Source organism: Molothrus ater, chromosome 6 (assembly GCF_012460135.2).
Source record: "Molothrus ater isolate BHLD 08-10-18 breed brown headed cowbird chromosome 6, BPBGC_Mater_1.1, whole genome shotgun sequence".
Lineage (NCBI taxonomy): Eukaryota > Metazoa > Chordata > Aves > Passeriformes > Icteridae > Molothrus > Molothrus ater.
Genome location: NC_050483.2, coordinates 23,071,080 through 23,098,400, shown reverse-complemented (window position 1 = coordinate 23,098,400; position 27,321 = coordinate 23,071,080). Strand labels below are relative to the sequence as shown.

The following is a 27,321-nucleotide window of genomic DNA, read 5'->3' as shown; positions in this document are numbered from 1 at the left end:
AAGGAAAAAGCATTCTAACACTGAGAATCATGTTGATGAAATGTGAACTCGGAGTCCAAATGTTGACTTTTTCTGACAGATTTACAAATGAGAAAGTAATTTAAAATCTTGAATGTATTCTATTTTATATTAGGATAGTGAAGTATGTTCAATAACTGTTCATGCTCGCAGTGAAGAATTCACATAAAATTTTCATGGAGCTGAAGCTTAGTCATCCATCCAAGCTTAGTCTCCAGTCAGAGATGTGTTATAGCAGGGCGGCTTCTGTGATTTATGACATTTGCCAGTTTTTCAGAAAAATGCAAGCCTTTGGTGTAGCTTCTCTTCAGCTCCACTTTTTCACCCATCCTTACAGAACCCGAAGGATTGCAGCAAAGCTAAGAAACTCGTGTGTAACATCAACAAAGGCTGTGGCTATGGCTGCCAGCTTCACCACGTGGTGTATTGCTTCATGATCGCGTATGGCACGCAGCGCACGCTGATCCTGGAGTCGCAGAACTGGCGCTACGCCACGGGCGGCTGGGAGACCGTGTTCCGGCCCGTCAGCGAGACCTGCACCGACAGGGCGGGTGCCACCACGGGCCACTGGTCAGGTAAGGCTGGGCCACCCACGGCGCTTCTCCTGCTTCTGTGCACCTTCGTTCCCATAGAATTCATCTGTTGTCTCCTTGGTGTTGTGTGGAGCATGATAACTGTGCCTGCAGCTGGGTATGTAAGCACCTTCTGCATCTTATTTGCCCACTGTATTTAAAAACAAATTCCTTCATAAGATAGCTCTGCATTGGTAGAGTCTTTATAATACAAAAGTTTAGTATTTGAGACTTAAATTACAATTTTTCACCAGGGTGCTACTGTGTTCTCTGCTAGATATTCTAATTTTCATGGGAGGAGAGTATTAAATAGAGGGTGTTGTTAATAAACTTTTTAAGAAATAAGGAATGTTTCCAATATTAAGCAATTGAAATAGAAAAGAAATGGTGTCCAATAGTCACACCCCAACAAAATAAACAAATAGTTGAAATAACTCCTAATGCAAGCTGAACAGATCCAAAATTCGTGCTATAAAAATAATGGCAATGTTAAATATGAATTTTTATTTGTATATCAGCAAGTCGTTCCTTTCTTATATCATGCTGAACAATTGGCCTAGAGTTAGTAGATGGACACTGATGTTTGGAGGATCAGGTAGCTTTGTTTGTGTCAAAGTAAACAGTGTTTGTTTTAAATGACATATTTCTTCATGTGATTGGTAGTCAAAACATATCAACATCTTCAGTCTTTTCACTAGGACACTGCATACCCAGTGCATATGGAATCTTATAGTAACTATTAAAATTTTACAGGTCTGAAATTAACTTAATCAGATTTACAAAATCTGGTTTACACGTTGCATGTAAACTTGTGTGTTTACTCATTGAAACAGCATTTGCACATTGAAATAGCATCTGTTCTTCAGAGCTTCAAGATGCTACAAAATTAGCCTTGAGAATTCTAGTTAGCTTTTGTGAATGAGATTTTTTTTTTTTGCAAAATATGTTTCTTAGGAATGGTTGGATGTTTTATAAAAACAACTATAAATGGACAACAGATATTGAGAACTCCAGATTAAGTTTTATTTGTGTTTGGATAAGTTAGTAAGTGAGACTACAGTCTGGACATGGTTCTCAGTGGACTCCTATATGTGACTCCAGAATTTAGATGCAGGCAGTTTTGTGAACAACTTCAGAGCCCAGTAAGCTGGAAAACAGTTCACTCATGCACACATGGCTTCAAAAGGTTATATATTTTAATGAAAATCTATTTAAATAGATGATGGTTTCCTGCAATATAGGCTTTTGCTGATGAAAATACAAATAATGCTTTATTTTAGGTTCCTACAGTTTGGGTACTTTCTTTTTTTTTTTTTTTTTTTTTTTTTACTTTTCAATTAGTTTCTAGATCTGAATGAAATAAATTGAAGGCTGAGCACATGAAATACCCTGATGCAATCAATTATTTTTTAAATAATGAATGCCACTAATTTGAGTTTTGGTATTCTAGAGCTAGAGGGTTATGAAAGACAATCTTTCTGTAGTTGGTATGTTGGCCAGCCACAAATGCTATAAACTGTGTTAAATTCTCATCTTGTGCAGTGGCTTGGTCAGTGAGGATGGATGATTCTGACAAGGGATCTCTTTACTAGCCTCAGCCTGGCTTCAGTGGGAGTCATAATTACTGCTAAATTAATTTTAGAGACAGTGTATCTTGCTGAAGATTTCTGTGAGCTTTTTATGTCTCCCTAAATCTATATAGATTTTTATTTACTTATATATCTGTTTATTTATTGCCTGTTTTTTCAGGGACAAATAAGTCTGAAATTCTTAACTCTAGTTAGGAGCAGTTGGTTTGCAAAACCATGCGTTTAATTTTTTTTCTCTACAAATTCTGAAAAATCAGCGTGAGATTTTCTATAAGTTCAAAATAAATGTATTAAAATGCATTGACATTTATAAATTTTCATTTTTCATAAACAAAACATTTCTCCTATGTAGTGTAGGGATTTTTAAATTTTTTAAAATTATGTTTCAAAACTTCATACTAATGAATAATTTTAGCAAGTGTTCAATGTAAATTATGGAAATAGGCCAACAAGTCAGAAAAATATATCCTCTAAGAGTTATGCTTTCATGTAATTTGTAGACTTGGATAGATAATAATATAGTAAAATGTGCCTCATGACAAAATTGTTTAAATTTGTTTATCTATTAATTCCTCCTGATTGACATTTTTTAGTTTTATTTGCAACACAAAATTTTGCAGTTTCTGAGCTTTATCTTCAGTGAAACAATTTAGAATGCAATACCTTCTCCAAGAATTAAGAAGCTTATATAAGCTGAGAATGCATATAGTTCTGGAATTTTCTTTGTCCAGTCCTCTCCTAACTGGGTATAAAAGCTAAGCTTGTTTTTGGGATTTGGGAAGTAGAGTGACTTTTAATGAGCAAGCTGATATTTGCCCAATAGCAGAAGATTAGTAAGACGTGTTCTCATCACTGAAGAATTAAGGGTCAGCTCAGCCCATGTCACATCTTGGAGGAGTTGTTCTTTGTGTTTGATGTGGTAGTTCTGGAATCAAGTTCAGCTTTTCTGGCTTAAACATATTAAATGATTGAGAATGCTATTGCAGATTTCTGTAAATGCAACACTGTGGCATAAGTTTTCCTTGTCCTTTGTTTCACTCATACTGTCATTCTAGAGAAAAAATCTTGAGAGATGGTTGTCTTCTTAGTTCTAAAATTGTTATCTTGCCTGTAATTGCACCTTGCCTGTAATTTGTTTTTCCTTTGAAAGCTATGGTCAAACTATATATATAATAATATATATATAGTTTTATAAATAATTTAAGGAGGAAATTTTATAAGAAGCGTGAATGATTTACTAGTAATAAGAGCCAAAATGTAGAGAACTTCTGAAGACATATTTATCATGAAATTTTTGATTGATTTTCTTTAAATTAATTAGTTGCCAGGTCATAATGTTATTATCATTGCTGTGTGCTAAAACGGAGCCTCTTCTTACCATTTTTTCCTTGCTGATTTATGATGTTATGGTGGCATTCCCCAGTAATAAATTGAAAGAGGTCTACAAAATAACTAGACCAAAAAATCATAAATGAAAAAGAAAACGGATTAATAGGAAGGACAGATTAATGTACTGTTAGAAGTCATATTTGCATGTCAAGCTGGAGAATGAAGGGATGTAGAGGTAAAGAAGCCATCTACTTGCTTTAAATAACAGTATGTGCTCCTTCCCATAAGGCCTAAAAACCAGAAAGATCAAAGATAACTTGAAAAAGGAAACCTGAAACAAAGTTTCCTGCAGTTATCCTTGAATATTGATTTTGCTGCCTCTAACTATGGTTTGATGAATTAATGCTTTTGAGGAAGGGATACCCAGAGGGGAGAAAATGGCAGAGCTCTTCATTTGTTGGTAGTGCCAGCTTTTAAGTATTAATTAAACTACAATCTTAAAATATAAATTAACTAATATGTTTATATGTATAATTCAAGAATGAGGATACTGTGGGTACACAAAATGAATGTTTAATTTATTAAAGTCTATCTGGCAACAGCAATCAAAAGGACTAAATAAAAATTGCAAAATCAAACCATAAAAAGTTGTACAGAATTAATTGCAATAAATTAAGAAGTTTCACTCCATGAACCTAGATATTCCCGGACAGTAGTTTTTAACTGGAAATCAGCTGAATATTTAGTATTGGCCTAAAAAAACCCACTTTAACTTGCATACAATTGTATGAATTATGTTTTGCCCCCACATCTCACTCTTATTTATAAACATTTGCTGAAAGAATGGATTAATTTCTAGTTCTAATTCTTAACATTGTGTTTATAGAGTGGCTTTCATTAGTTACATTTTAATTCAAACAAGTTCCATTTCTATGAAGCAAGCTGGAGAATGGTGATTTGAGAGAACAGAGTGGAACAGCAACCTCTCTGAATTTTCCCTTTTTTCAATTGTGTTAATCTTGAAATCAAGCTACTGATGCTGTGTAGATTTTTTGTCTTCAAGGTGCCTTGTAAGATACTCTGTGTAAAGACATTTGTCTGAGTAAACACAGAATATATTTAGGAAGTGGTAACTTTTAAAAGGACCTTGGAATTCTAATGAAGTAGGTCTGAGCTTTCACAGCAATGCAGTAGCCTAAAAGAGCTAAGTGTGATCCTTGTTCATGTCTAAGTGGAGGGTTATGGAATAATGGCAAGAAGCTATTTTCACTGTGCAGAGCAAAGAGGGGCTGCAGGACACTGTCTACTTCTGTTATCTGGCCTTCAAAATGAATATTGATAAATATGAAAGGATTCTGAGAAAGACCTACACTGATTCAAGGACAAAAAAATCTGCTTTACAGTTGGAGATTAAAAACCAGTTCTAAAATAAAGCAAGTTTTAAAAGCTGGTCCTGCCACATTTTATAGGTGTTTCTATATGCGAAATATTTCTACTTTTAGACAAAGATGTGGCTGGATTATTTTGATTAGAGATGAGGTCTGCTTTTAACAATGACTCACTGCTGCTGTTGACCCCTATTATGGCGACGGGTCCAGAAACAGAAAAGCAAAAAAAAAAAGGCACAATCTGACATTGGAATTACAGAAGATGAAGTCTTTTCTTGTAACTAGCTTTATTTCTTTTGGGGATTTTCAACCAGAAGAATATTTGCCTTTTTGTGTTTTGGAGTGGCTATGGGTTTTTTTTAATTTGTTTGTTTTGTAGTAATACTTTTAGTATTGTCTTAAAACTTGTGTCATGAAGTTCACTTGTGCAGTCCCAAATCTGCCATACTAAACTAAATTACTTTGTATTTTAAGGAGGTTGTAATAAAATACATCTGTGTGTTCTTTCACGCTATAATCAATTAAGCCATTTACGTGGCCTAAACGTACCACTGATTCTCATCTAATTATATGAGGAATTACATCAGATCTAATCCATTCTTGGTAAAAGAATGGTGTTCTTGGAAGTTGTTTTGCATGTCAGTGGCATCTTTCAACAGGATGGGAGATAAATGGGAAATAATTTAATTTAAATACAGCTATTGTCCAGTAAATTTTCTGACAACAGAAGTAAGAATGTCTGTATTTCTTTAAAGGTTGATGTATATAATCATGCTATCTGTCAAAAAATGTTAAAGAAGCAAAAACATTGGGCTTGTATACAGTGAGTTGTCTTTGTCGTTGCTAATTTAGGTGGAGATTTGATGTCTGCATAAAATGCAGTTGAGTGTTTGATAATAGTTCCTTGCATGGGCAGGACTATAAACAGATTAGGAAACATGTTCCATGAGAATTCTTTAACTGCATTGAAATGAAGGAAGGTAACCTAAATGTGCCCTCACTGAAGAAAATTACTTTCCAAAAAGCAGGGGCTTCTTTCCCTACATTTCTTGATAAGGGGAAGCTGAAGACTTAGAAATCCAAAGAGTGCATGGAGGTGGGGAAAAGGATTCTTGGCTTTGTTCTGTTCAGTGGTAGGAATAATCGATCATGTATTTGATCACAGATCTTATGCTATTTGCATGAAATACTACACTTTGAAGCATGACTTTCCCTTTTTCCTAACAGGTTGATGTTGCCCCCCCACAATGTAGTAGCCAAACTAGTACCTAGAGGTTAATGGTTAATTGCAAACTTTCCTCGTGAGCATTAAATCATGGACGAAAAATTACAGATTGGTAAACAAAATGTCCATTACAAACTGGAAGAAATGTTTTTGCTTAATTGTCACCCTTCTAAGGATTGTTTAATAAGCAAAAGAGCTACAAATTGGCTTAATATTAGAGTTTATTTGATTTTTATTTTGAAAAGCTTTTTTCAAAAATTTTTTACTTGAAAAGTTGTACTCCAGCATGCACAGTAGGGAAGAATAGTGTGTTTTGTACTCAAATGAAAAATATCAGGGTTTTTTTAATATATGAAGAGATGGCATGAGGTAAACTAAGTATGTTAGGTCTCAAACAAACTGCAAAGTTTGAAATGTGAATCTGAGTTCTTTGTTTGGCTGCAAAAATTTCAATCCAAACTGAAGCATTGTTAGGTTTTTGGGGAATTAGAACCTGCATTGAAGTTTTGAACAACTTTTTAATGTATTACACTGGTCATTACAACGTTCTAGTTAAGTAATATTACCTATTTTAAAGTAATCTTTAAACAAGGGTAGCCTGAGCTGGCAGGTGTGGAGTTGAATTCAAGTCATCGAAACCCTTCCTACATCTTGAAAATGACTACTGTCTTTTCCAGGTGGGAGACATCCCAGAGCACTGTCAGTGCTATGGGTTATGGCTCTGGTGCTTGGGAATATATCAATTATTTTGGTGGCCATTTTTCCTCTTCATGCAGCTACTCTTAGTTCTTTACAGTAGCACAAGGCCTGGGCATTTCATTCGTTTCAGTGTAACTTCACCAAGTCCTAAAAGGTTTTTGTCTTTTTACATTTGAGTAATGAATTAAAAGAGAACCTTAAAATATCAGCTAATTCTCAAGATATATCTCTTGTCTAGATTTAGAATGTCATATTGAAAAGCTGCTTATAGGCAAATGGCTCTGAATAAAGTTCTTCCACCATGTGAAACAACTGAAAGTTAAAGTAAGACTTTTAAGGCAGAAATACTTTCTTGCATTTTTTATGTTTATTTCTCAATCTTTGGGCCTTCAGCCAACTGATTTATTTCTAGTGTTGTGAACAGATAAGAAATTTTAAAAGCTGCCTTTTATTGCACTGATCTAGCCATTTTTGAAGACCCACATTAATTTTAACATTTGATTTAATTTAGCATTTCAAATGAAACAATACTACTTACTTTAGTACCACATTTTTGGCACTGCATGTCTATGAATATGATTGTGCTAATTGTAGAGAAATCTTTGGAAGATGTTTCCCTTTAGCTGGTATTACATAAATCCTGAATACAAACCTGAACAAAACAGGTGGGTTTTTTTTGCAAGTAGCCTTAACTAAACTAGTGCTTTTAAGTTTCCTATAATGTGAAAATTAACAATAGTTTGTTACTGTAATAATTATGGAGCAAGCATCTCTATTTCTGTGTGATTTTTCTTGATTTTTTTCTTAATGCTTCCCTTACATTTTCCCCTATGACTGAAGATCAAAAAAAATTCCTTTTCCATTATTGCAGGCTTACACCCTTGATTTTCTCCTTTCGTGTTGGTACACCATAGGAAGTAGAATGCATCCTTTTTTCTTTCAGATGCATTGTTAAGGTGACGTGTGCTTCACTGCTATGAATCTCAAACAACATGGAAGGTTTATTCTCTCCTGTTTTAGTTATGGGTAACTAAAGTGTCCTTTTGTCTACAAATACCTTGAGAGCTGTGTTCCATCTGGGCTTGCATATGGAGGTACTTCTACTAATTCATTGAAAGAGGAGTCCTCCAAGTGTTCAAATTAGAACAATACAAGATTAGGAGTTATAAACCAGTATCTCAAAGAGACAGTAAATGTCTTGTCTAAACTGGGAGTGCTTCTCCATTAGATGCCTGGACAGGCAGCTACAAATATTAAACTCCATTGTCATGACCTGTTGGAAGCTTCTAGGGCATGAAATATGAAGTACTATCTGCATGTTGTCTTGTTTTTTACATGCTTATACATGCCTGTTACAGGCTTGAGTGTATGTCCAGTCAGCATATGCAGGCAAGAGATAAGTCCCTGAAGCTGTTGAAGGATTATTGTAAAAATAAGCTATTTTCTATTCCAGAAAAGATAACCTAATATTCAAAGCAAGTATTTGGAACTATTTTCAAATATATAATAATTAACATTACACTGAAATAGAGAATAAGCTTCAGTTCAATTGTTTGAAACCAAATGCGATACTGGTTTTTCATTAATATAGTTGTAATGGTCTTTTTTATGTGTTCCTGAGTTATTTCAACTATCCTAATGTAAATATGATCTTACTTTTAAAACATCAATTCTGTTTACTTGAATTACTAGACTTGGGTAACATGGAAAAACCCCTTTGCATTTATAGAAGTGTATTTGCCTTTGCAAATACATTTCATGATATTTTCTAGTAGCCAGGGAATTGGAGCTCCTCTTTAGCAGGTACCCCTTTCATATCAGCTCTTTAGATGAAATGGGGCATTGTTCAAAAGCAGTTTGAATATATAAAGATAAAAGGAAAAATAAATTGCTAGTAAGCTTCTTGATTTCTACCTAGTTTGATGGTCTTCTGACTGCTCTGTGAAGTCCATTTGTGCAATCTCTTCATCTGTTTCCGGATCTCTTTCCAGCTGACATGCTGGGTATCTAAATAATTGAGGATGGGAAAAATCTTTACTTTTTAATGCTCTCTCAAAGTGATGTGACAGTTGCCAACATAAAGCTTCTGGTAAGCGATGAGAAGTTTTCAGTAGAGTGAAACAGAAATATAGGTCTTTATAAGGCAGCTCACCCGAACTGCTAGAGAGGGAACAAGAGGCTCTAAAGGCCTCACTGCTTTTGTTTTTTAAGAGAGAGCTATTGCAAATGCAGAAATTGTTGCGCTCAGTTGAGACCTCCATCAGGTCAAAAGGGAAAGCATTCACTGGAATCTCATCACTTGTTAGGACAGTAAGAGCACTGTTAATCTTTGTGCTGTGGTTTTGATTATGGGTAGGATTATCAAAGAACCAGAATAACATGGGAAAATAAATGTTATTGCAATACTGTCACTTGTGTTACAAAGATATGTTGGTAGTTCAGTAGCTCTGGGAGTTACAGTTTTTGCAGGAGCAGAAAAGACTATCATTAAAGTTCTACTTTTCAGGAGGGAGATGATAAAATAATATCTTTACAGATTTATTTTAGACAAGTTTCTTGTGAGAGCAAAAGTCTTGTCCTCATGCTTTACCTTTCTATCTGCTCTTCTTAAACCTAACTTCGTTTAAGTCCTGAATGTTGGATGAATTTTGGCCAAATTTGACTAAAATAAATAGGTCTTGTTAAAAGTCCTCAAAATAGGTAGATTGTGTGTGTGTAAAGAGCAACTGAAGTCAACATTCAGGCCTGTGAGGAAGTGAGAGGCAGTGACTGATCACAGATGCCACTTTTCAACATGCAAACGGTACCCAGAGAGGTAAGAGATGTGAGAGCAAGTGAGGGTAGTTGCAAGAGTTGTGCAGGAGAGGAGAGGAAAGAATGCAGGAAAAAAGCCTTGGAAGTGCTGGATTGAGAAAAGTAATAGAAGGCATGTTGGCATGTTTGAAAAGATTTTGGTTTATTCACTCCTGAAGGTATCAAGATTCAGCCCCTTGGGATGACAAATGGGACAACACTATCCATATGGCATGTGAAACCTGGGAAAAAGAAGGACTATATTCAGTTTCTTTAAATCAGAATTGCACCAAATTTATTCAACACCTGTCTGCCTTAAATGGCTTGATTACATAAAGGATGATTAAAAACTTAGTAAGTGGAACACTAGTGAGAAATAGTTCAGAAAACCAAGTTCAAAAATTCTGTATTAAAATTGTACAAAGTTAAAGCTTAGAGAAAAAAACCCATTTAGATATATGAGTTGTATTTTACATTGACTAGTTTAAAAGAAAAATATGATTTTTACCTCATGGCTGTCGCAGACATCTTTTTATGAAAATCCTTTCTTAGGATTTTTTCTTCCTGAGAAGCTGAGAGGCTCCAGGAACAAAATGTAAACAATGGTTATCTGCTGCTGTGGAATGCAACAGGTGGATCTGTGATTGGCCCATCTTGGATGTTTATAATTAATGGCCAATCCCAGCCCAGTTAGCTTGGACTCTCGGTCTGAGACACAAACCTTTATTATTCATTCCATTCTATTCTTAGCTTAGCTAGCCTTCTGAGATGAAACTTTTCCTTCTATTCTTTTTAGTATAGTCTTAATGTAATATATATCATAAAATAATAAATCAAGCTTTCTGAACATCTTGTCTCTTCCCTCACCTGAAAAGCCCTGTGAACACCGTCACACATGGCAATTACATTTTATAGTTCAACTATGGCATAAAGATATTGTGAGGTAACTTTGTATTCATGAAGAGCATAACATGACATAACTTTGCATAGTTTTCATTTTTTACTATGTCTGAAAAGAAAAGCACTGAAGTATCAGCATAAGCCCTGAACCTGCTGTCTTTTGCAATACATAACAGGAACCAGCAGGACATTGAGGAGCCTTGAGAGAGTTCAGCACAGTCCTCTCACCGTGCCCTGTGCTAGTCAAACAGCTTTCCCAGCACTCTGACATCTCCTGCAGTTGAATTTAGAGTTGTTCACTTGGGTAAGGTTCCAAATTGGCAGTCAGTCTTTGTGCTGTAGAGCTTAGTTAAGTGGATCTGTGATAAGTCTATGCAAGTTAATATCAGCTTAATTAAGTATATTATAGAAACAGAAAAGCAGGGAAGCTATTCCATTTTTACATCAGTTTATTCAGTTGTGTTGCTAGCAAGACAAACTGAAATTAAATTGAAATTCTCAGTTACAAGAAAGGAATGTCCTTAGCATGGCGTTCTTTGGCATACTTCTAAGGACTTCTTGAAAAAATTAAAATTAGCTGATGAATTTTGAAATATCAGGAGAGTGAATGATCAAACAGGTTTTCAGTTAACATTAACTAATAGTAGTGATTGCATGGTAAAATGTCATCTTCCTTTCAGGTAAGAAATTAATAAACACCCAATGAAAATGCCCATCCAAGTGCAGGTATGAGCCAGTGTTCAGATGGCAGAAAGTAAGCTTACCTAAAATGACAAAATTCCAAAGATCTTTTTGAGTCAAATCAACATTTTTCAGGCTTCCAAAAGAAGTTGATAAGAAAGATACAAACAGCAAATTTTTTTAAATAGGCTTTAAATTAGAGTAAGTTTGAGAAGTAGACAGACGGTAAGGTTATGCCAAATCACAAAAATTATATAAGTCCTGAGGGGTATAAAGTGATTAGGGCACATTGGGATACTGCAATGAAGCAAAGTTATGCTTTTTATAACACACAGAGCTCATTGCAGTGCTTAAAAAGTATTCAGTGTGTCTTGTGAAAATTGAAACTATGTTACTGATGTATTAGTGATGAACATATCCAAAAACTGGTAATAAATAAGAGCTAGATGGTACAACTGGCATCGGTCATCTGAATTAAAATAATTTTCAGTCCAGGACCTTCCTCCTGAGTACATTGTTATGGTAAGAGTGTGTGTTTTCAATATTGCAGTATTTTATGACTCTTGGAAAAACACTCAATCTTTGGTTGCTCAGTGAAGTAAAATCCAAAACAGGATTAAGTTGCAGAACTCTGGAAGACAATTATTTAGATTATTCCAAACTGAAAAATAGCACCTGGAGTCATATGAAAGTTAAGCTGTAAATAGAATTATAGTGAAAAATTTTGACAACTGTAAAAGTAAATAAATCACATCAGAAGTAACTTGAAGTTTTGCTGACATGTAAGTTATGTATAACTACTCTAGAGGTATCTCACTACCTAAATAATTCTATGATTCTGTATCAAATATCAAAATTGTACCACCACTGAGCAGGGAATTGGACCTGATTGACATGATGATGCTGTGATTTAAATTTCCAACATGAGAAAAATATGCAAACACTAGTATGGATTATTACCTTTTATGGCTTGTCTGTTACTTAACAAAATACATCTGTGAAGTAGAAAAAACTCAAACATTTTACAAATTAGAGAAAATGTAGCTAACAACTGAAGTGTGGATTAAAAATTAATTCTGTATTTTTAACTTGGTTTCATTATCTTCAGTTGAAAATTTGTATGAATCAGTGATGTGACTTATAGTTTTCTAATATATCTGCTTGTCTGTTAATCTGAGTTTTGGTTATCTCCTGAATCATTGATTTTGATTGCAGCTTATTTCTGAGTAGAATGAAACAATATCCTGCTGCCCAAAAAAGGATAACAGTTTTTTAAACTATGCCTGTTGAAAATAGGACAAGCTCATTGCCTATTAGGAATCTTTTCACAAATACTGAAAAAAAAAAGTGATCAGTAGGGTAAGAATGCTGTCTTTTGCCTGTATGGCTGTTGCAAGGCTGTTTACTCCTTCAGGGTTACTAAGGAGTTACTCTACACTGGTTTGGTTCAGTGCAAAAGCAAACAGTTGCTGTCAGTTTTCCTTTCACTGCATCTACTATCTCATACTTTTAAAAGTGAATGAAGACTGATAGGGAGTTTTTCCTTCATTAAGATATGATAATACAGCTAATACAGTCTAGAGAGTTGCCATAAGGTTTTCTGGAATTGTACACATAGCTACACATATACATCAGCAGATGGTGATTGTATGTAAGAAATTAACATGCTACAACATAATTGAAATAGCCATGACCAAATTTATGATTTGAGTAAAATTTTTTTTTTTAATTTTTTTAAAGACAACGCTCAACCTAGTAGTGTCAACAACAATCAAATTGTTTTTCCTTAATGAAATACATTTGCAACTTCGTTACTATTCAAACAACATATCATGTAGAGTTGAAAGATGAAATCTGATTCTTTTGCACAATCTTTTTGGATATTCTGTGATTTTGGTATACTTCAATATAGTTTGCTATATATGCTGAGAGTTTTCCTAGTTCTTTCTGGCCAATCTCATTTTCTCCAAAACCTTAAGACAACCTATGGAAATTTTTAGAAGCATGCTCATCCTTTAAATAGGATGGAACAATGTATTGAGTGCTTTTCAGGGTAGGAATGTCAAATAGTGGGTCAGATTGCTCAATCAGCTTTATCAATAGCAAAACTTTACAAATGAATGTTTACAGACCAACACATTTATTCAGTCACAGAACAAAGTTTTAAAGCTTGTCAGTGATGCTGTACTTAATAAAAATCTACCTTTTATATGCAAATTTGCATTACCTGCTTTTTTCCCCATAAAAGGTTTGCAGCAAATTTCTTTCTCTAACTTAAGATTGAAGTCTTTTCTTTCTTCTCTTGGATAAGACTGCTATTGTTTTATTTGCCATCCTGTTTCTTCTCCCATTCTCAGCTGAGGGGAAAAAGGTAATGGAACCTCAAGCACTCTTTCCTACCATTCCCAAGCTAAACATTTATTGTCTAGACTTTTGCCTGATACTTCACATTTGCACCACATTTAGCACTTCCCTGGCTTCATGCTCCTTTTCTTTATTGCAGCTTTCTGAAGACATACTAATAAAGTATTATCCATCATATTATAAGAAGTTTTAAATGCTCAATATTTTTGCTGAATTTATGAACTTTTATTAAATATTTTCCTGTGAGTGTGATTTAATAGATGGTAAAAAAATGAACTGGCTTCTTGAATTAAAAAGAATCATCCATACCTGTAATATAGGAAATTCTTCTAAAGAATCCCTTAGAGTGATGGTATACAGTGGTAAAATACTTACATATTGAGACATCTTAGAAGATAGATCTCCAAATGTGGTAAAAATGAATTGGAAATAAACCTGAGCATAACAAACATTCCTTATTTAAATAACTATCTCAGAGAGTTACTGCAGAATTTTGACTAGTCTTGCAAAAGTGTTGTAACCTTTTGAATCTTTAATTGTTCTTAAACTCATTATTCCTTCCTTGAATTGATTTTTTTTCAGCATTAAGATTTATTTGGTCATCAAAAGTTATATGAGTTTGACTTGCTTGTATTTAAAGCAGTTTTTTTTTTCCTGGTTGGTGAGCACTAAAGGGAGAACTAACCATCTTTGCCAGTAAATACTACAGACAATGGAAACATTATTTTGGAGGAAATGGGCATACTAGAAATATTAGCTAAAATGTTCAGTGCTTTAAAAATTTAATGTTTTTTTTTTATGTTGCCATGTATTATAATTTTTTTCAGTATATGAACGTAGCTTTGAATTACCAGTTATGTAGACAGTTGTGTTTGTGTAATTTTTAAATCCCATCTAAACCATCTGTATGTTCTACTGTAGTTAATACTTTAAATATAACAAATTCTTACCTGTAGGTACATCACATGCTTATACAGTGCTTGTGTTTTCCATGGTCTATTTAATTTACTAGTTTAGTTTAAGTTCTTGAGGACAGGAATTGTCTTTCTCCTCTTCTAACAACAGAATAGCTAATTCAGTGGTTATAATGATATCTGAAATTTACTGGGAGGAGTCACTGAACAAAAATATTTACTGAATAAAAGGGGGTCAAAATAGCAGCAGAGCTCTATTTATTTTTTTAACTATTTCCTATGCCTTAAAATGTTTAATTTTTAAAGAAGTAACTGAATTTTAGACATTTTAGATAACCAGATAAGCCTTTGCACACAGTAATGGTATAGTTGCATATAAGAAGGTATCAATATATAAGCAGGAATACATTTTATATTTTATTAACTACCAGCTGCTAAGAATTCAAGAACTTTCAGTTTTGTTCTATTTGAGGTCATTGTTAGATCCAGCTTGTATATAAATCTCATTTAAAATTATGATTTTTATTAGATTTGTTAGTGCTGTTTTTGAAAAAGTAGAGCAAGGTTTAGGTAGTCTTTTTGAAATTGAAGATACAGGTGAATTGATATGTTTGGGATATTATTTGCCAGTGGTAAAGCTTATGAATAAAGTAAAGTACTTGACTCATCATAGTATATATTTTAAAACAGGTGAGACTAATGATAAGGATGTTCAGGTGGTGGAACTTCCCATTGTTGACAGCTTACACCCACGGCCACCCTATTTGCCCTTGGCTGTCCCTGAAGACTTGGCTGATAGACTAATTCGTGTACATGGGGATCCTGCAGTGTGGTGGGTCTCACAGTTTGTGAAATACTTGATTCGTCCACAGCCTTGGCTAGAAAAGGAAATAGAGGAAGCCACAAGGAAACTTGGTTTCAAACATCCAGTGATCGGGTGGGTATTTAGTTTTCTTTTTAACTGTCTGTCCTTTAATATGTGTATGTAGTGATTCTTGTTCAGGAAAAAATTGTTTTATGATGATAATCAGAGTCTCTAAGTATTTTGTGGGGAGAGAATGTGATTTCTAGATAAAGCTCTTATTTTTTAACTGTGCATAATACAAGTTGATTACAAGTACTTCTTCAGCACACTTGTCTACCTGCCGTTGGACAGATATGTAAAAGGCAGCTCAACAGAAGGTTTTTTAACAGATGTCCTTCCACATCTGGTAATACAGAATTTCATTAGTGTAATTGCCTTACAGCTTGTATTCCAGGCACTTTATTGTCTATGTCTTCTTTCCAGTGCCTGTAGCTTTTACATTGAGAGAAAAAAGGCTAAGCCTATAATTTACATGCCACGACTAATTTTATCACTGGCTACATATGAACATGTTATGTGCCATTCCCTTCCTGCTGGTGTTTTTACAGTTGTTGTTTCCCAGCTATAATGATGAATTGGAAAGGCCTGCGTGGGGAGATATGGAGAGAAGGAAGAAAAGCAGTAAAAAGCAGCTTGTGGGAGAAAGGCTTTTCCATCATGTAGTCTGAAAAATGCTGCTGCTGTGCTGGAGTCCTCTTCCTTTGCCAGAATTTCCTTCAATCCTTAAACTTTCTTTATCTAGGAGTACACAGTAGGTTATCCAAATGTTAGTTGGCTTTTGACCTTGAGCCAGTGGGCACCTCACTGCTGCTGTGTCTGGAGACGTTTCAAGGAGGTCAAAAAAATGCATTTGTAACTACCTTAATTCAGACTATGCATTATACGAGGCAAATACTCCTATTTTCCTTTTCACCTGTATGATCAGGCATTATCTATCTTCAGTAGATAACTTAACCTTGTGCTTGAAAGGAATGCCACCTTATATGCTATAATTCAATGTCTTTCATTCCTTTCTTTCAGTTACCCTTTGCCTTCCTTGTCAGATTATTATATTGCTTTTGAGAGCAGACTGACTTCATATTGTCAGTGTGTCATGATGGACATGGATGAGTTTTAATCCCTCGTTATTTTATGTATACATTCAATCTAAAATTTCATTTGCTGAAGTATGTATAGTGTTTATAAATGTAATTCCTAGATTTTCCCTTTTCCAGTGTCCACGTCCGAAGGACAGACAAGGTGGGGACTGAGGCAGCGTTTCACCCCATTGAAGAGTACATGGTGCACGTGGAAGAGCGCTTTGAGCTTCTTGCTCGCAGGATGCACGTGGATAAAAAAAGAGTGTATTTGGCTACAGATGACCCTTCCTTGTTGCAAGAGGCAAAATCCAAGTAAGATGAATTATGTTTATATTACAGTTCCTTCCTTCCTCTTCCGGTTAGCTTTACAGTTTCTGACTATTGTGCACCACAAGTTTTAGTATAATATTTTTTAGTCCTTTATTCAGTTAAGACTACATTTAATTTTCCAGTGATTTTGATTTTTCTCTCAGATATGCTTTTTTGGGTTTTTTTTCTCCCAAGTATGCTTTTCAAAGCTTAATCTTAAAAATCTGGAAGAGTTGAACAAGATACCTGTGACTATGTAAAAACAAATCAATGCTGTAGAACGGAGTTAAATAAAAATAATATATACATAAACAATAGAAAATATAAATAATAAACACACAGCATTTATTACTGAACATACATATTAAAAAGAAACTAATTAGAAATATTGTAAAACCTGGTTAATATATCAAGAAGTATATAAAACCTGTCCAAAAAATGTGAGCATTTGCCAGAGGAATTTTTTTAAGTGGGTTGAAAAGCTTATGGTGCAGCTCTTCCCTCTTTCAGAAGGACTTCTGTAGTGATAACATAGAAGACTTGCATCTACATGTTGAATAATTTTGTCCTTAAATATAGGGATTCTCAACTTCTTACAGTGTATTTGTCCCTTTTTTTTTTGTCCCTCTATCCTCTTCTAGCTCTCTAGAACATGGATACGCAGTAAACTTTCATTTACTCCTAGATGACCTGTATTTCCTTGTAAATTAATACTTCTAATTAATTGATTAATACTTTCTAAAATCAAAGCAACTCAGTAGTGGCAAATTTTTGAACTGTTCTGTTCCTGGTGACATTCTTGGAAAAATATGTAAGATAACATACTATATAATAGATTTTCTTTGGCATATGCAAGGCAAGCAGAAAATGTTATTTTGTAGTAGAATAATTTTCTACGGCATTGAAAACCTATTTCAACTGTGCTGTTTCTGTTTTTCTTTCATATTTATAAAAGGCTGCTGTTTAAAATGATGGTGTTTTGTGAAAACTAAATGAACATACTCAACTCGAGATGATGGCAACCTAATCCTTTTTTGTATGTGTAAAGGCAAGAATAATAGTAGAAACAATTATAGCATTTAAAGTGCAAATCTAAACAATGAAAAGACAGGTAATATGAAGTTGAGGTTATAATATTTAATTCATTATATTGTCTTAAATAACTTTAAGAACTATTTGTAACATAACAGAATTCAATATTGATGTAACAATCTTAGTTATGCATTTTTCTTTATTTTTGTTTAATTTTCAAACCTTAGCATTCTTTGTGAATAGTAATGAGATGCTCTACCTGTGTAAACATATAATCTCAAGGTTTTAATAGCAAAAAAAACTAATTGTAACCTATTCATTAAAACAATACTGAATTTTATTAAGAATTGCAGCTCAAGTCCATTTCAAATCACTATTTAATTTGGATGGTACAGTTCATTCATATAGCATTAATTTTATGGTTTTTTCCTAAAAGGCATAGAATCTGTAAGTATTGAAGAATTTTTTATGTGTTGCTGCTGGGTTTTCAGGTCACAGCTTACACTAAAACATAATTTCCTACGTTGCTTGCACCCTACTGTTGCTTGCAGCTTCAGATGCCTTGAGTAGAAGGCATTTGAAACTTCCTGTGATTTCACAGAAGGCAGGGTGCAATTTGATGTTTGGGCATTTAATAGCATCTGAAGGCAGGTTAAGGTCATGTTTTGGCAGCAAAGAAGCTTTTCTTTCTCTTCTTGTGAAATCAACTATAAATTGGTTTACGCTTCTGACAAAAATGTTCTAGTCACATTGAACTACCAAGCTTTGATAGAAACAGCTGTCACATTGCAGTAGCTTATGTTGCATTCATTATTTTGTGCAATAATATCAGTAAGTCCTAGGTACTGTATCTCTCTACAAGAGAGTGACTGGCTGTCAAACAGCGTTGGCATTTAAGTAAAGAAAATTTAGCCAACATTCACATGAATAGGCATGTTGTTTCTAGCAAGAGAAGTATTTAAACTAATCATAGTCATAAAACCAGAAATGTTTTGACTTAAGTTTCAGAAACTTCCCTTGCAGACAGATGTCTACCAACTGCAAGTACATTAGTAAAGATAGTGCAGTCACTACCACCAGTTTGTAGAGTGTTTGTGTTCTATTTCCAAAAGAAGGAAAGAGGTGATATATTTTCAGAATTAGGATCATGTAGAACAATTTTAGTAGAGAGTAGCAGGGTTGAGAGTTCAACAACTGTAATGATCAGGGGATTAAAGCATTTGACAGCTTCTGGTAAGCAGAGGTCATGGTATTTATCTTGGATAAGTGATGTGTTAGGGATGGTGTAAATTGCTTTTTCTTTGGCTGATTTAATCGTTTTCACATGCAAATTTTTGAATGTCTAGTACATGTATTTTTAGTCCATAATACTCTTACAGTATCTTCACTCCTTAAGGTATTCAAAATAATACAGATTATATATACATAAATTCTTAATTAGACCATATTTAATATATTTCTGGTTTGTATATGAACCTATTTAGGTATTGTTCTTTAGTACATGAGCACAAAAATTCAACAAATGGCATGCTTCCTTCCAGAATGTTTTCCTGTAAAACATCGTCTGTATTTTCTTTTTTCTCCTTTTTTTACTATTTATTTACTTCCACAATAGCAGGTTAATATCTTTTCTCCCTTTCTACTATGTGCAGTTTGGCTTACCCTCCCCACCCCCCAAGTCATAGTATGACTGATATACAGAATTCAGCAGTGCTTCAAAGTACTAGAACTTAATGAACAGCTCATGTATTTTCCAACTTTTTTTAGAGCAAGACCTGAGAAAACACATTATTTCTTACTCAATCTGCTTACACATGTACTCACAATGTTCTTTCAGAGGGAAGAAAATTTTCAGTGCCTGTTCTGGACACATCCACAGGCCTAGCAGTTGAGAACAGGAGCCTGGGACTCACCTTGATTTGCACCTGCAGTGATAAGCTGTAGTTACACAACGAGTTGATCAGCTTCTGAAACCAATGGAAACTCGAAACAGTCCTATAACTGTGCTTGATTTGTACCCTTCTCTGAGGCTGTAAAGTGCAGGGAGGAAAGATTTTTAACTCTCTCTCTCTCTCTCTCTTCCCCACCTTCTTTTGATTTCTCGTCTTCCTGTTCCCGTAAGAGTGGAAAAAAATAAAAAGGATTTTTAAAAATTTTTAAGTCATTGTTACATGAGAAAATATTTTATTTTAATATGATATAAACTAAGGTTTCATATTTCAAAAAAAAAAACTTTTTTACTTATAGTAGTACTGATGTTTTTTGTAATAAGTCAAGAAAAGTGTATTGCTGTGGAATTTTACATCTATTTCCTTATGACCAGTGAATTGCAAAATTTGTTCTCCACGTGGCCTTAAGAACTGTGAAAGACTTTTTTATTATTTTCATTAGTTTACATGCATTTATTTGATATGTCCCTTACACAGGTGACTGGTTTTTTTTTGCACATTGTCCCAATCAGTATCTAATAAGATGGTAGTAAGTGTAGCCTAGTAAAGTCAGAATTCCATATCCTGTTTGGCAGTAGAGAAAACTTAGTGGTCTGAGTATATTTCATCTAAAATCAGAATCATTTGCAGAATGTGGTATATACTTCCTACTGTGTCTTTCACTTCTACTTTGTTATGTATCTGACAGATGTACAGGATGTTTTTATTTAATTATTTTTTCTTGATAAAGAGAGGGCATGCTTGGAGGCAGCAGTGACATTCTAGAGGGTTCAGCAAAATTGTAATTAATTTCCTGTAAAGCAGAGACTCACCTAAAATGAGTTAACAACCCTATCTTGCAGCAGAGGTAATGCTTCTTAAAAAAAAATAAACAGAACAATTCTATTAACTGTGTATTGTATTTTTCACAGGTATCCAAATTATGAATTTATCAGTGATAACTCCATATCCTGGTCAGCTGGACTCCATAACCGATACACTGAAAACTCCCTAAGAGGAGTCATTCTGGATATTCACTTCTTGTCTCAGGCAGACTTCCTGGTCTGTACGTTTTCATCCCAGGTAATGTGCAATGCAGACACAGTGTTGATTATATGTACCAGTTCTAAATCTTAGTTTTCTTCATGCTTCTCTTTATAAAAAATTGTTTTAAGATGAAAAGCACAGCAAAAAGTTACCAAGCTAATGTAGCAAATGTGCTGATCCACCTAATTCACATATGGTAAGACATGATTTCTATCAGATTGAATGTTTTTTACTTGCTGCTGTTGTTATTCTCTTAGGTGACAGAATGACACATGATTGTACTGTTAGATGTAAGTGGATGCTAAACTCAAAAGTTAAAATTCACTTAAAAACTAAATGTTTTCCACAGCCTCAAATGTAAATTTTCTGCTGCACTGTAATGACAAATAGAAACAAGCACATATTAATATATGGTCAATACAGTGATATATTGACCTTGACAGGCACAATTCTTAATACAATTGCTGTAGCAAGAAGACAGCAACACTACAAAAAGTATAGAAAAACCTCTTATCCTTCAATCATACTTGTGCATACACTTTATTTACCATTCACAACATTCTGTAGGAGAGAATGACATTTTATAGCATATTTAGAAGGTTATTAATACAGGCTGTTTCAGACCAAGGACCTGAGTAAAATCCAAAGTAAAAATTCTCACTAAGAAGAGCTGTGAGGAGCCATCCAGTTTAATAATAATGTTTGATTTAGCTGAAGCACATCCACTGAATGCATATCACAGAGAAAGAAACAAAAGCTACAGCTGCATGTCTTAAGTGCCACACATGCATTGGTGTAGAGACAGTTCATAGTCTGAAGGAAGAATTATGTAGTCTTGAATTATGTAGTCTTGGATAAAGACATAGTGAAAAATCTGTAACAGTTTCTGCTATTGTTACATTCAGATAGCTGTGTTAAAAGTGATAAATGTTTGCTTTAAATAAAACTCTGGGTGTAAACATAGTTTAAATATAGCTGCAAATGGCTTGGCCAGAATATATTGTAATTGAATTTTAAGTGTTAAAGAATATGTGTTTAAAATACATGAACACACTTAAGGTGATACAGGTTGATCAAGACCTTTGGAGGGAACCTGACAAAACCCTCTTTGAGGTACATGGTGCCTTTGAGCACAGCTCTCATTCTCTTTCACCATGCATTTGACAGTAGACTTGTTTATTGGATAATATATTTGGTCTTCTAGAGTTGTAGAAAATTCTACTGAAGAATAGGAGATCCAATATTAGGGTGTTACTGTCAATAGCTGGACTATGAATTTGGTCCAGTAATTAATTTATTCTAGGCAATTTATTGTGCTGTAATAATTCAAACTCCTCAAAAATAATTTAATACAGTTTTTCTGGACATGCAACATTGTGGATCTCTACAGAATCTTCATATATTGGGCTTTTCTAAGGTCTGTTGCAAGGTTTTCCCACTATTCATAAAGTTTTCTTTTAAGGGGTTTTAAATTTGATTCTCTTATCTCTAACATTTGAATTGCTATCCCTGTCCTTTCATCAATTAAATAAACTATTTGATATTTACTTTGGCATTGAAGGTAAGCAAAATAAGTCAGTTAATGACCATCTTTTGTCCAATAAGTGTGAAGAAAAAATAAAGTTAAAAATGTATTCTTATTTATTTCTATTGTGGTTTTGGACTTTCTCATTAATCAATTCTATGCTGACTTTGTTTTATAATTTTCCAAAAAGACTCTAAACTTCTTAACAGAGGTATTAAGAGAAAATTATGCTATATGTGAATAGAATCAGGAATTCCCCTGTATTAGTTAGGAATTAATTAACAAAAATAATTAACTAAAAGAACATTGGTAGAAATTGAAGAATAGGTATTTCTTTAAAATACTGTTGTTAAAGAATTGGTCCTATCATGTAATGGAGAGTCAAGGGAAACAACCTACCTTGGCACTACATTCAGCAACGTCACATTAATTGAATAGATTATTTTAATTTTATAGGAAAACCACATGGGAGTTACACAAATCATAACACAGTAGAATTAAGATTACACATTCGAACAAAGATTTTTTTTGTCTCTTCATTCTTCATTTAGTGTTCATGAAGTCATAGCTCCCTCTGACTGATATAACTTCATTTTCTTCCAGAATTTATTAGTCTTTGTTTTTTTCATTGTACAGGTAAGTATACAGGCTGCAGAACATGGGATCTGGGAATAAAAAATGGGAGGCTGGTTTCAGCTATATTTCTGCATGTGGATGTTTTGCCTGCTGTCCTCACAGTTTACAGTTTAGTCACCCAGGTTTGGTGCTACAAAGAAAACAATTGCTGAGTGAAGGCACTGGATGTTTTGTGTCAGATATGCACAAAACACTTGCTTAAAGCATTTCTACTGAAAAGATTTAAAATCATTATAGTGTGTATTATGTATGTCTCTTCCTGGGGTACACACACATGCAGAGAACAAAACAAATACACTCTCACAGAAGCTATAAAATAAATAGCCTTTTGCAAATATATGGGTAATCAAAGTTGTTTTTATATTGTGGTGTGTAACAGGTACTTTGAAATAATTAACTTCAGCCTGATCTTCTGAAAGGTACTTGTGAAAAGTTTTTTTAAAGTTCAGATGCAGAGGGATAAAAGGAAATCTATTACATTTTTAAAGAAAATGCCTCTCTCAAAGGAGCTAAGAAAGTACAAATATGTCTCATATGAGTGATCAAAGTTCTATTCACTGTATCTTCAAAGGGAGAAAATAAAAGTAAAATCAAGCTTTACTATATTAACATAGACTGAAAATTATGAAAAAGCTGAAATGCTTCTTTTTATTGGAGAAATCTGCTGTATTGTTAATCAGCCTTTATCAAACTTACATGAAATTAGAGAAGGATACAGTAATGGAGGTCAGAAACCAGAAAACCCACAGCAGCCAAGTCAGACACCTGACAGAGAGGAGCCTTCTAGCCAGCTGTTGAAAAACTTTTTTTAATGTAGTGGTATACTTGTGTGTTTCTGGCAACTCTGAGAAATACAATATAATTCTGATGTGGGAACATGTGTTCTGTCTGAAGAAAATTCCCTTCATAAAATGGGGTACAATGACAAGTAAAAATGCATCTTCCCACCGACATAATAATTGTCTTCATGGAATTAATTTCATTTATTTGTCTTCTAAGTTGCCAGCAATTCTATCACTGTTCTAATATAAACAGCATTTTAAAGCCTTGGGCTTGTGGAACTGTTTGGTTGTGAAAATTTGAACTTCCTTTAGAAAAGTAAATGCAAGGCTTCATTATTGCAGGATAAATTTAAATGTAAATTCTAAAGGTTCAAAGGGAAGTAAAATGCAATTTTTAGTGGTTATAGTAGAAAAAGAAAAGTTGCTTTTACATTTGATTGGCTAAAGATCATTAATTTTAAAAAGCAGAGTTGCTAGTGTTCATAGAGATGTTTTCATTTTAAACTGAAGAGTAGATGATACTAATTATTTATCTATCTATTTATTTATTTATTTGTTTGTTTGCTTACCAAATCTGATCACCAGAGGCCTAATTAAGGTTCTGCAAAATTTCATGCTTTTTAGTAGCAAATATGCAGGGATTCTGTGGAGTTTTTTTGGTTTGGTTTCGTTTGTTTATTTTTGGGGGGCTGTTTTTGTTGGTTGGTTGATTAGTTGTTGGTTTTTTTTAACCCAGACATTCCAGACCCTGATATTCTTGGGAAATATTACTATACATTAGTTGTTGATTTCTGTGATATATTTCAGTCTCACACAATATTAATGACTTCTGTTTTTATTTCTAAGGTTTGTCGAGTTGCCTATGAAATTATGCAGACATTGCATCCAGATGCTTCGGCATATTTCCATTCTTTGGATGATATCTACTACTTTGGGGGACAGAATGCTCACAACCAGATTGCTATTTATGCTCATCATCCACGAACTGCTGATGAAATTCCTATGGAACCTGGAGATATAATTGGAGTAGCTGGAAACCACTGGGATGGTTACTCAAAAGGCATCAATAGAAAATTAGGAAGAACAGGCCTGTACCCATCCTATAAAGTTAAGGAGAAAATTGAGACAGTCAAGTATCCAACATACCCAGAGGCTGACAAGTAGATTAAAAGGAAGACGTTCAGCAGTTATTATAAAAAACTCAGTTTTGATTGGTTCAAACCAGTCAACAACGCACTAACTTTTGGTTTCTATGGGATTTGAATTTGCATTTTATCATGCGGTTAAAATCAAAGCCTTTGCAATGAAACTGGACAAGAAGCTGAGAACAAGTGGATGGGCTATTGTCTGAACTTACTCTTAAACATTTTTGTTACATGCACTCTCACACATGCACACACAAACCCACGTACAGCAGGAAAACTGTTGTTTTATACTTCTTGTCTCTTTTCAGGAGTTGTCCCGGTCATTAGTCTTACGTGAGCTTTGGGCTCTTTTCTCCGCCATTAATTGACAATAATGTTCAGACTTATAACACTGCCACATTGTGTAATTTGAGTGACATGAACATATTTTGTATGTGCAAAATTTGAAACATGGTGCCTATATTTGAAAAGTTTGTGACCTTTTTAGAAGAGCCATGCCTGTTTCACAATGGGCAAGAGTCCACTTTCATCTGGTGTTACCGTGACCACTGAACTTGCTTCAAACAAGAGATTCAGATTTCAGACTAGATTTCTTTACAAGTTTGGGGGTTTTTTTAGCATTCCATTGATTACTTCTCATCATTAATAAAATAAAGGTTACATTCAACAATCAAGTAGTCACTGTCTCTTAGGAGCTTTTGTAAACAATGCCATGAACAGATTCTTTAGTACTGGTAATTTCTGGACATTGCCTTTGATTGAAAAAACCAACAACACAAAATACACAAAAGAAGGAAAAGGTATCCGGAGTTTCATTGAATTTTAAAACACTTGTGTAGTACAGCAGTTGCATAGGGCACAGCGCTGCTCAGCTTTGTGGACAGTCAGTAACAGCAGGATTATTCCAGTGGCTAAATTGCTTACATTTACCCTCTGACACTATTTTCTTACCTTTTCTGTTTCTCTTCTGAAAATAATTCAGGGTTTAGGGTATTATGGATGGCCACTTAGAATTTTGGCATTGAATATAATTACTTTTAAGTAAAATACTTCAGGTTATCCCATTTATAGAACCTGTCAGTCTGGACTACTTAAAAAAAATCTAACAGCTTACCCAAAAATAGTAGGTTACAAGGAAATATACAAGGATGAAGTTTTATGCATGTCGTAAGATTATTAGTACTTCTTAGTATTTTGAAATCTCATGCCAGTCAGCTCTCATTAAGAAAAGAGATAATTTATAAAATAATCTTACCAACAAATTCATAGATTCGATGGTTGTATATATAGATACATATAATATGTAAGATGACAAGAGATTGTTTCCAAATAAAAAGAATATTTAATGGCATTTTATGGCTTCTAGTGCAATCCAGTTTGGATTACTGGAGAGCAGAAAATGTTTACTGTTCAAAGGCTGAGGAAAGGCCATATGAGTAAAGGTTAAAACAGCATGGCTAGTTGACCTTAGCAAAGCAAAAATATGCTTAATTATATTTATGAATAGACCAAGGACAGTGTTTACATAGCGAATGGGTGCACTTGACCATGAATAAATTTTAGGCTGAAAACTAAAAGGAAATCTCTGGAAATGTTCCATTCAGCAGCAGGCTTCCAATTGAAATAGTGCTGAGATGGAACTGGATTGGTATGTGAAGGAATTACAAAGTAGTACTTTCTGACATTGCTTTCAGGACCAATCCTGTAGATCCCCTCCAGTAATATGTCCCTCAACTGAAAAATTATTTTGCATCTTGAAAAAGGACAACAAAATCAAAGTTGAAATCTCTGAGGGAAAAAAATATACATTTACCATAGTGTTGAATAGACATATCAGTGAAAATGAGCTTAGATACCAAATGAGATATAAAGACTGATTGAAATATAATGGAAAGTTAGTAGAGCAGCCAAAACTGCTAAAGATGAATTTTTGCAACAAAAGATGCCTAGAGTCAACTGGCATTTCTGTATTTTGGAGCTGGTAAGGAAACAGCTTTATGTAAGTTTCCTGTCTAAGTGATACTGTAAAATTTTCCACTAATTCAGGCAAATGCTTATTTCAGAGGTACAAAAGTAGGATAAATAATTTTTTTTTAACTTTTTTTGAGTTGTACATATAAAGCTACTGCTACTTTCTTTTCAACTTGAAAAAATAGAAACCCATTTCTAGAACATTTCTTCCTCAGCAATTAGATCAATGCTTTTTTTTTTTTTTGAAAAACTAGTTTAGTTGTTTTTCCACAAATACTACATTAGCTAATTGGTATAGATTTATAGATTTTGAAAATGTTTTATTTTTTAAGCTATTTGCTTACAGCTTCAGAGCCCATCATTTCTAGCTCATTTCTTAGAGTGTGATTCAGAAATAGTATTCATAAATAAATTAACACTAAAGTTTTCCTGTAGTTAGGTAACTCAGTTAAAAATACAATTAAATAAGATAAATAACAGAATATCCAAGATCAGCCCAAAGGTAAAAGCAGGTGTGGTAATGAGAGAAC

At 34.0% G+C, this 27,321-nt stretch overlaps 1 protein-coding gene across 8 annotated transcripts in view; it reads left to right on the top strand.

Annotated features, from left to right (window-relative positions):
• The window catches only part of FUT8 (fucosyltransferase 8), a 98,609-nt gene extending 73,115 nt beyond the window's left edge, over positions 1-25,494 (top strand). For all 8 annotated transcript variants that reach the window (XM_036383845.2, XM_036383846.2, XM_036383851.2 and 5 more), the window contains 5 exons: positions 356-593; positions 15,163-15,409; positions 16,552-16,728; positions 20,618-20,768; positions 24,522-25,494. In XM_036383845.2, the coding sequence (XP_036239738.1) occupies positions 356-593; positions 15,163-15,409; positions 16,552-16,728; positions 20,618-20,768; positions 24,522-24,839 (1,131 nt within the window). In that variant the 3' untranslated portion in view covers positions 24,840-25,494. The remainder of the gene's footprint in view (positions 1-355; positions 594-15,162; positions 15,410-16,551; positions 16,729-20,617; positions 20,769-24,521) is intronic.
• The last annotated feature ends 1,827 nt before the right edge of the window (positions 25,495-27,321 follow it).